This window comes from Gobio gobio, assembly GCF_949357685.1.
Source record: "Gobio gobio genome assembly, chromosome: 18".
Classification (NCBI taxonomy): Eukaryota; Metazoa; Chordata; class Actinopteri; order Cypriniformes; family Gobionidae; genus Gobio; species Gobio gobio.
In genome coordinates, this window is record NC_137111.1 from 16,890,730 (window position 1) to 16,901,816 (window position 11,087).

At 38.3% G+C, this 11,087-nt stretch overlaps 1 protein-coding gene across 1 annotated transcript; it reads left to right on the forward strand.

Annotated features, from left to right (window-relative positions):
- The first annotated feature begins 963 nt into the window (after nt 1–963).
- Nucleotides 964–10,492, forward strand: cisd1 (CDGSH iron sulfur domain 1). Its single transcript, XM_079842536.1, has 3 exons — nt 964–1,129; nt 1,813–2,018; nt 9,696–10,492. Exons 1-3 carry the CDS (start codon nt 1,102–1,104, stop codon nt 9,783–9,785), a joined length of 324 nt encoding a protein of 107 aa, XP_079698662.1. The 5' UTR covers nt 964–1,101; the 3' UTR covers nt 9,786–10,492.
- Nucleotides 10,493–11,087: the final 595 nt, after the last annotated feature.

Genomic DNA, 11,087 nt, shown 5'->3' on the forward strand with positions numbered 1-11,087 from the left:
AAACTCCTCTTTCATATGCAGCACACACCATCAAATATTCACTACTGCCTCTCTATTAAACAAACATCATATAAACCTGTGTTATGTAATGTGGGGTAAAGAGTATTTTCTAATGAATGGTTTAACCATAAATATCATATTATAAATAGTGTATACTTTAAAAAAAAAAAAAAAGCTTGGCCTTTTAAAACAATCTTAAAACAAGCCCTCTTTTATATAAAAATGTAAGAAAATGTATTTTAAATAATTTTGTTTAATAAAATCACTATGTAATATATATTTTATTGTTTTGTTTTTTTGTTTTTTACTTTATGATGCCAAGGACTCCCAAATATGATGAACCTTTTACGAGTGACCAATCCATCTATATATTTTATGTATGAAAATACATTTAAACTGTTAGCTAAATGGTAAGTGTGACATTATAAATATAACATATTTACATGTTTACAATCTTAAATTGGCTAAACTTAATGTTGGGTGTATTAGCTGAAGAAGAACATTTTCAATTAAAAAGTATTAGTATAAGCAACTTTCACAATAAATGTATGTAAGCAGCTTACGTACCGCATAAAGAACCCCAGTGAGCAAGATAAAGGGGACTATAGTGAGAAAAACTCACTAGAAAGATACAAAGCAAACATATACAATTCTGAAAAGTATGTATCCGGCAAGAAATGAGAGACACATTTAGAAATGAAAAAGTTCAAGTGTTCGGAAGACTTTATCCATTTTTGCTTTGTCTTTTTATTCTCTGAATATTTTCTGGGGACCCCTTAAACCTTCTGGAGGACCCCTGAGTGTCACCGGACCCCAGTGTGAAAACCCCTGTCTTATATTACACACTAAAATCTTTTATTTTGAAAAGCTCATTTATACGTGCAAAAGTGACCACTCTTATTTAATCCTTCACCGCACACATGTTCAAACTGAAGGTGATGTCAAAGTAAAAGTCCTACTTTTGCTCAGTAACTCGCATTTTGCGTAAATGCAGCGCTCAGCTAATCATCTTGAACTCTCCATTGGCCTTGAGGACGCTTGAAGATCTTTAAATTATGAGCAAGTAATAATACTAAATAATACAAACAATAATAATTAAACATGAGCGCGTCAAACTCCTTCCATAAAGGTAAAGATCTTATTGAAGATGTTATATAAAGGTGTTTTGTAGAAGTGCTGTAGAAATGTGCTATTTTGCTCATGCGCTGTATGGTCTGTTTGTTTATGCTCGGAATTTAGCAGTTTAAAAGAAACGAAATCAATTAAAATTTCCAAGTTGTTATTCACAAATACATTTCACCAGGTTGTCTAAATGAGCGTCTCTGGATGTATCTCTGTTTGATTTTGCTCGCTGTGTCGTTGATAATCTAATAAACTATCTCTGGTCTCTATCTCTGGTTTCAGGTTTCTATAAATTCAATCTAGTTTCAATAACTGGTTGGTTACTAACGTTATGCCTATTTATTTAATGCAGATTCAACGTTTAATGTTTCAAACAGTAACGTCAGTTTGTCATTGTGATGTTATTGGAGTCATATAATAGCGTAAAATCTCTAGTAACTTATTTTAATTCAATTCAGTTTATTTTAAGTAACAATATTCTTATTGGACTAAAAGACTTTATGTGAGTGGTAAAAAATGTATAGCCTACATTTTATATTATTACTAAGTAACTCTAATCAGGTTTTTATTATATATTTTTTAAGTATTTGGACATATTTCTAACTAGAAATATTTTTATTTCATCGTATGCAAGCATATATAATTGCGGCAGAATGTCTGTATGGTAAGATCTCTTCTGTCCTCCTCTAGCTGAGATCATCACTGCAGTGTCTGTGACATTTGGAGCTGCAGCAGTGGGAATCCTCATCTACAAAACATTTTTCGACAAAACCAAATGTGTGAAGCCTAAAGTGAACCTTGATCTGCAAAAAGACAACCCCAAAGTTGTACATGCGTTTGACATTGAGGACCTGGGCGACAAAGCCGTGTACTGTCGGTGCTGGAGATCCAAAAAGGTGAGAAAGAACTTAATTAAAACCTATGACTAACTGCCATTAGAAATTGTGTTCAAACTTTTAACTTTTAACCATTGACAGTCAAAATACAGAAACAGTTGGATCAGAAATGTGAGGGTTTGTTTATGCCTGCCTATTTTCCAAAGCAAATTCATATTGCATTAAATGCAGGAACCGTTCCTCCTGGTGAACCTGAAACCAACTTTTTCATGAAATCAGAAGAAATGTTTATTATGTACATATAATACAACTGGGTGTGATTGATTTAAGGAGGTGTTTAACTTCATCAACCTGTCTGTTAGCATTCCCTTTTAGATCATGCAGGGGCGGGTCCAACTGCTGTTGACCTGCACCTGCAACAGGTCACTTGCAAGCTGTCGTTGTCTTTTGTTGTTTTAGAATTCTGTTTTTGTCAGTCACCTGAATTGTAAATTCTATTTAAAAATCTATTTAAAACAACTCCGCATCATATCCCTAACCCTAGGGCAAACCCTAACCCCAGTCTGTCACATGATCCTTAAGAAATCATTATAATATGCTGATTTGCTGCTCAGGAAATAATTCTTATTATTTTGAAAATAGTTGCACTGCTTAATATTTTTGTGGAAATAGATTTTTCAGGATCCTAGAAAGTTCTAAAGAACAGCATATTTGATTTTTTTTTGTAATACTAAAAATCTGTTACTGTCACATTTGATCAATATAATGCTGAATAAAAGTATTAATTTCTGTCATGGTGAGGAAAGATGTCATGGTGAGGAAATGTTCGCACTGATGTTATAAACCTGCAACAACATAACCAGTATTACCTAGTGGTGATGGGTGGGGGTCGCGTTTGGCGGGCATTAGGGAGACGATATATATACACGATCAGGCATAAAATCATGATAATTAGGGCTCAAGCCTGAAAGGGCGCAGAGCCCTATTGTTTTTCCTCAGATTATTATTATTATTATTAGGGCCCAAGCCCAAAGGGCGCAGAGCCCTATTGTTCTTCCTCAGATTATTCTTTGTTTTTTTTTTGTTTTTTTTTGTTTTAGTTTTTTCGACTTCTCGGGTACTTTTGGGGCACTTAACATGCTCGAAAACTCTTGAAACTTTGCACACGCGTCGGAATGCACGGCCATCAGAGCCGGGCTGAAGCTGGTACACGGGCGTGGCAGGGGGGCTCGACAGCGCCCCCTAGAACGCATTTAGAAACTTGGTCCATCAAACACACTTGGACGTACATGAATGAAACTCGGTACACATATAGACCTCATCGGGCCGAACAACTTTCGTGCTCATAGTTATGCGTCAGCCCAACAGGAAGTGAGCTATTATGGGTTGTCTGGAAAACCCATGCTCTGGAATTTAATATACTCCTCCGAGGCCATTGTTTCGATCATTGCCAAACTCGGTCAGCATGAAGTGAACATATTCAGGATGTTAAATTGCGAGCAGATTTTTGATATGTCAAATGGTTTGGCTGTGGCGAAGCAACGAATTTATGGCGAGAAAAGGGAAACAGGAAGTGTGTTTTAACTTGTGCAAATATTGACTGATTTGGATGAAACTTCAGCTGTGTGTTTGTTGTAAGAGGCCGATCACATGGACTTTTCACATGTCATATGTTTCACATGGACATATGACTTTTGTGAGTCAAAGTTATAGCGCCACCAACTGGCAGCAGGAAGTGTGTCACTTTCAAAAATGCTTTGAATCACCATCTTATTTTCACCCGATTTACTTCAAACTTCATCAGTATAATGTGAAAACATGACAGATAGAGACGTATGAAATGGATTCCTAAAATTTCAAATACTGTTGCCATGGCAACGTGTCAAAGTTTAATAATCTTTTGGCTGTTTTGAGGCTCTTAGCATGCTTGAAATTGCTTGAAACTGCTTGAAACTCAACACACACATCAGAGATGTCAGTCAGTACACATGGGCAAAGCCTCAGAAACGGGCGGGGATGAAGGGCTCTCTAGCGCCACCTTTTGACAAAAGTGAAGGCCTTCGTTTCATCTACAATCACCAAACTCAGTATATATATTGACCTCATCGAGCCGGACAACTTTCTAATTTACAGTCATTAGCTCCAACCAACAGGAAGTCAGACATTTTGGTTTTAAGGTGAATATTTGTATAATTCAGGGTCTGAGTTTTTACGTTCTCCTCGTAGGCGATTTATTCATTAATCTCCACCAAACTCGGTCAACATGAAACAAAGATACTGAAGATGCTAAAATGCGAACGGATATTGGATATCTCAAACGGTGTTGCCATGGCGAGGGATTAAATAAGGACAAAAAAGGGGAACAGAAATTCTCTCATATCTTGTAAAATAATATTTTGATTTAAATTAAATTAAGATCGTATGTTCGGTAATTGAATTTGGATTAATTTAAAAGGACTATACTATTTTTCAGATCAATATATTTATTTATTTAAAATATTTCTTTGAATAATCTATTCTGTCTGTGTGTGCTGCCCTCCCCTCAATGAACATAAGATGGCAGCATTGTGTTAGTTTTGAAACGGGATAAAAAAACATTCCATCTCTCTTTTTTTTCTGCCACTCTCTCTTAGGCTATCACAAATAACTATCACTTGAAATAAAAACAACGTCATGTGCTGTGTTTGCCAAGATCACGCATGATGCACATGTCTTTAAAGGAATTATTTACTGATATTATTTAAATGTATTAAAAGTAAATTTCACATGGTTTTCTAAAAGTGGCTGTTTATAATAAACTTCCACAAAATGTAGACACGTATCTAACTCTTACCTGACACTGATTTTAAAATCATCTTTGCAGTTTCTGTGATTTGGCTCCATTTATTAATTTTTTTATTAACATTTTTTTTTATTGGACCACCCGTATTAAAATGAAAGCATGCTTTATGGGGCATAAGATTGGTGCACAAACGGTAGCTAAGGTAACTCAAAAAACACATGAAGAGAAGTGTTAGAATAAAACAACATCAGCATTAGTACGATATTCTGCACTCATTTGAAATTGACCATTAACATCATCTGACATGAAAGTAAATAATTGAATTTAACTGATCTCATAAATATGACCTTTGTGGTTCACGGCCATAGCAGCACCAACTGCTGCAGTTAATTTGGTGAATTCAGATGACTTTGACATAGTCCTTTTATGTTTTCCCATTTTAAATACCTGTTGCCTGCCGTGCACAGTTAAGCTGATGCCACCGGCGTGGCGGTGCCACCGGCTTGAGCCCGTCATCGCTGCTCGCAGCTTTAATATTGTGTTGGTCCCCGTTTTGCTGCCAAAACAGCCCTGACCCGTCGAGGCGTGGACTTCACTACACCCCTGAAGGTGTGCTGTGGTATCTGGCACCAAGATTTTAGCAGTAGATCCTTTAAGTCCTGTAAGTTGCGAGGTGGGGCCTCCATGGATCGGACTTGTTTGTTCAGATCAGATCTGGGGAATTTGGAGGCCAAGTCAGCATCTCAAACTAGTTGTTGTGCTCCTCCAACCATTTCTGAACCATTTTTGCTTTGTGGCGCATTATCCTGCTGAAAGAAGAAGTACCGTCTCCGGCATGTTACCTCCGATCTTTCGAATATTTCGAACTAATATGACCCCTGACCTGTAAAGTTGCCAGAATAATAATCATACACTGTTTGTTAATTGGCCAGAGGAGAACTGGCACCCCGACTGAGCCTGGTTTCTCCCAAGGTTTATTTTTCTCCATTATGCCACCTGATGGAGTTTTGGTTCCTTGCCACTGTCGCCTTTGGCTTGGCTTGCTCAGTTGGGGACACTACATTTTCAACTAAACATCCAAATAAATCTAATTAGTAAACTAAATTAACTATATAAACTAAATTGTCACTATATGATAATTGAAATGAGCTAGATGACATCACCGTGTTCCCCAGAGCGGATATACAGCCGAATCAAATTCTGTTGCAATATTTTCCTGTTTAACACTGTGAAGCTGCTTTGAAACAATCTCCATTGTAAAAAGCGCTATATAAATAAAGTTGACTGACTTGACTTGAAAGAGGCCACAACCACCAAGGAATACCGTTTCCATGAAAGGGTGTACATGGTCTGCAACAATGCTTAGGTAGGTGGTACATGTCAAAGTAGCATCCACATGGATGGCAGGACCCAAGGTTTCCCAGCAGAATATTGCCCAAAGCATCACACTGCCTCCACTGGCTTGCCTTCTTCCCATAGAGCATCCTGGTGCCATGTGTTCCCCAGGTAAGCGACGCACACGTACCCGGCCATCACGTGATGTAAAAGAAAACGTGATTCATCAGACCAGGCCACCTTCTTCCATTGCTCTGTGGTCCAGTTTTGATACTCTCAGGCCCAGTGTGGGTGCATTCGGCGGTGGACAGGGGTCAGCAATGGCACACTGACTGGTCTGCGACTATGCAGCTCCATACACAACAAACTGTGATGCACTGTGTATTCTGACACCTTTCTATCAGAACCAGCATTAACTTCTTGAGCAATTTAAGCTACAATAGCTTGTTTGTTTGATCGGACCACACAAGCCTGCCTTCGCTCCCCACGTGCATCATGACCCTGATGCCGGTTCACCACTGTACTTCCTTGGACCACTTTTGATAGATACTGACCACTGCAGACCGGGCACACCCCACAAGAGCTGCAGTTTTGGAGATGGCCCAGTCGTCTAGCCATCACAGTTTGGTCTTTGTCAATCTCGCTCAAATCCTTAAGCTTGCCCATTTTTTTCCTGCTTCTAACACATCAACTTTGAGGACAAAATGTTCACTTGCTGTCTAATATATCCCACCCACTTACAGATGCCGTGATGAAGAGATAATCAGTGTTATTCACTTCACCTGATCTTTGTATGTGGGGTATTGAAATCGCTTTTGAATGCATGCTTGCTTTTCACTTATGCTTTCAAATTTGCGATCAAGCGTACTCTCTGTATAGGGACAAAGACTTTTCGTAGATATACAAAGACGGTACACTCATATTACTATTACCAAAGTCCCTTTTAGGCAAGTCATTTCACTCAAGTTTCATATTTGAAATTACCAATAAAATTCGATATGAACAACCTCATAAATGTTGTTTCTTGCACTCAAATGGCGTTAAAAAGCATGTGTTTCAGGTTGGTTCAGCCAATGTGCATTTATATGCGCGAGTCTCAAGTTTATATAGGAATCTTCTAACAGCAGCTGAAGTGACACAATGACTTTACCAACTGCTGATTGGCTCTTTTATTTAGAATTCACATATTCCAAGTGTGGGTATCTGCAGGTTGGAGTAATGGGCATAATGAAAGGTAATGGAGGCAAGAAAAGTCTTTATAATTGGTCGCGTCTGTCAGGGTGTGGGGTATGGGTTAGTTTCTATTGTAGCAATTCACCTTTCGGCACACCCATTACTTTCAAGTGTCCATTGTATGCCCACTTCAGAATCTCGACGGAAGTAGTAGGTCATCCTGGGACTTTTCGCCTTCCTATTAGCCTGACAAGTCCAGACTCACATCAAGATGTTGGGTCTGGGAACTCACCATTGGCCGGGCTCAATTCGAAGGGGCGGAATAAACGGTTGTCTTTCAAATTCCCTCTGCAGGCAATAGGATAGCGCTACAACCAACCAGAGCAACGGAGAAGGTGAAGCGGAGCTAGTTGATAGATTAAACTTTCGCCGTATCGGTCGGCAAAACTTCGAACACATCTTCCTTTCTTAAGACTTCAGTGCCGTTCTTTGTTCTTTTCTCAAAGAAAAAGCTTAACAACAAGTCTTCCAGAGTCGTGAGCAAAGCCGATTCGAAAGACCGCTGTTCTCCAGCTTCTTTGTTTACAAGTAGCACGCGGAACCATTGCAACTCTGCTGTCATTATGTTAAGCCCGTCCACCGACTCTATCCACAAGTTTCCTACACCCCATGAAGCCTTGCGTCAAAAGTGGGAGCATCTTCCGGTTCGAAGTAAACAAGTGGGACATTATGCATTTCAACGTAGTTTATGCGCACGTTTTTGTATCGGATAGAACATTTGTCCAACTCAAACGAGAGCATACGTTTTTTTTATGCGCATTTATAGAATTAATGTGCATCTTGGCGTTTCCATTCAGCATTTTTTGATGCAATATCCGAAAATGCGCATAAAAATAGGTGGATGGAAACATAGCTTATTGACATTCAACAGTTGACAGTCATTCAAGCTATCCAAATTTAACGATGTAGGAAAATAAACCTCAACGAACTTTCAAAAGGGTGAAACAACAGTACCTTTTACCCTCTGCGGTAGTTGGTTGAGAGGATGACGTGAAGAAGTGGCCTCGTATCACATACGGTAGCATTTTTAGCTATTTTCTAGATTCAGTAGCCTGTGATGGTAAGGCGATGAGCAGTTTGAAAAGCTCAGAGGCGTATCAGTATCTGTCGGAAATGGTCTAAAAGCGGACATTGAGCCGAGCCTGAGCCTACACGTATCCCATCACAAGGCATGGGTGCTAGCATCAGTGACAGGTGAAGTACAGACAGCGGGTTTTTCATGTATTAGTGCCAGGACGCTGTTGTAGTCATGCAGCAGCACTTTTGTGGAAGGTCAGTAAAGTAAGGACAATTAAGGACACGAAAATTGTATTGTTTATTGTATTGTAATATTATTAATTAACTAATAAATGTACCAAACTGAAATGTTAAGTGTGTGTCATTCATGTTGCAAATGTTGCTTCACAGTAACCTTCACTTAACTCTTGTGGCACCATCTGATTAAAAAAAAATGATACAAATTATAATTTTGAAACCTTGCCAATGATCCGAAAAACACTTAACACTAAACACTTAACCTCTTCACTAACTAGCACACAAAATACCATTGGTATACTATTTCCGCTGCCTCACCGGAAGTTGTACCCACATTCTTTTTTACAGTAGCGCCCCCCCCCCCCCCCCCCCCCCCCCGGAAACGGTGGATACACGATGTGATTTGCCTGACCAGAGTTTGTATTTTCCTGCTCGCAAGCCAACGGAGAGTTGCTAGACGACCCTGGCTGCAAATTAGATTTGCTGCCGCTAGGGTGCGTCTAGATTTCTAGGCTACTTGGACAAACTACTCTGGTGGCATACCATTTTTTGCATACTGTAGTAGGGAAGTATTTGATTTCGGACGAAGTGCCACGCGCTAAGGACTGCACATGCACATTGTCTGGTCTAGCCTGAAAAAAAAGCCTTTTTAATGTTATGTGAGCATAAGAAACACCATTTATGAGACTGTTGTCAGATTTCATTGGTAATTTCAAATATGAAATTTAATTAAGCTTGGTGAGCAGCTTTGGAGAATTTGATGTTTTCCCATTTAGAGAGATAGAAGCTATACTTGAATGACTGAAATAGCTGCCCGAGAGGCGTTTCAAAGATGGCCGCAGAGTGAAATGATTTGTCTTGTGCTGCATATAGCAGAGTAGATGCTTTCCATTTATAATTGTAGTGTCCGTTGTCAAACTAAATTAAATGTTTTTTTCATCTCAATAAAAAAGCTAAATGACAGTTTGCCATGGTGGCCAAGTAATGTAATTGTCCGAAAACCGGGTAACGCTGGGACTACAGCAGCAAGTCTAATGGGGACAGTCACATTTTGGTCACATGAGCCGTGAGATTCAGTGGTTTTCAGTCACACATCTGTAATGAAATTGTTCTCTCTGGTCTCTTTCTTACAGTTCCCATTCTGTGATGGCGCACATGCTAAACACAATCAGGAAACGGGAGACAATGTTGGTCCTCTGATCATAAAACGCAAGGAGGCCTGAGCATTTCCACTGTTCATGAAAATCTATTCTCAGTGATCGAGATTATGTATCTTTGCTTTACATGTGTGGCCGGGGCTGTTGGGATTAAATGTGTGATTAGCCTATATTATCCTGTGTTTGTGTGTTAGCAATACATATCTATTTTCTCTTTTTATCGACTTAGACCGATGTGTTTAGGCAAAATCTCCTAAACATGTTTCTGTGCTTAAACACTGATTACAGTAGATACACTACAGATTAAAACTTGAATAAAAACACATTAGTCTGAGTTTGAACTGAATCTTGTTTGTTTTAAGAGATAAATATGAATGTGAAATTTATATGGAAACCAAATGCCCACCTTCTCATTTGCTCTCATGTGCTGCCTATTAAACTTCACATGTGACCTTAACTGATCACTGTAATGTAATTAAAATGGCATTTTCTCCTCTAATCTCTCTCTATTTTTTGAATCAGTCACAGAATCTGATAGGTACTGTTTTATGCCATTTAAAATCTAATTTGGGAGGCTATATTTAGCCTCTGTCATTCAGAAAGATGTGCTTGTGGAAAGGCTTGATATATTTCTATAGCAGAAGAGAAAATGTTACATGGAGCAAAATGGTGTTTTGATGACATAGCCTTTTCTGTGAAATTATTGTATTTTCTCTCTCTCAGAAAAAAAGTGCACTGTACAAGTTTGATGTTTAATAAACAATGTCAAACTGACTTTGTGAGTTTATTTATTTTTATTTCACAGTTTGTGTGCATGAATACAATGCTGGTCAACGACTTTAAACAATTGAAAATCGTATTATTTTAAAGCCCCTCTTTAGATTGTGGATTTGATCTATATCCCGGGTGCCACTGTCAAGGTTTATATTGATATTATATTTAAGTGAATTGCTATGAGACCATACATGTCACAGTTTTAATGTCTGGATGTCCTGTAAAGAGCACATTCAGGGCTTTTCAGATATACCATTTGTTTTTGAGATTTCACCAGGACAACAACTTCTCCTTTGTCTTTAAAAATAACTGAATGATCAAATGTATCACTCTTATGGAAATATGATAATATTTGGTAATATTTTGTAATTGTCATTTAAATCTGACTCTTCTAATTGTTAGATATATATCAATATCTCAGGGAAATGTTATGGGTTTCTAATCAACATATTATTTGGGAGACACAAGTGAATAGGGACAGAAATTACATATCAATGTTCCTATAAAATATTAGATATTATTTATGAAAATGTTGCCAACTATTACTCCCATTATTACACTTCTTTTTTTATTACATGTTGCTCCAAGATACAA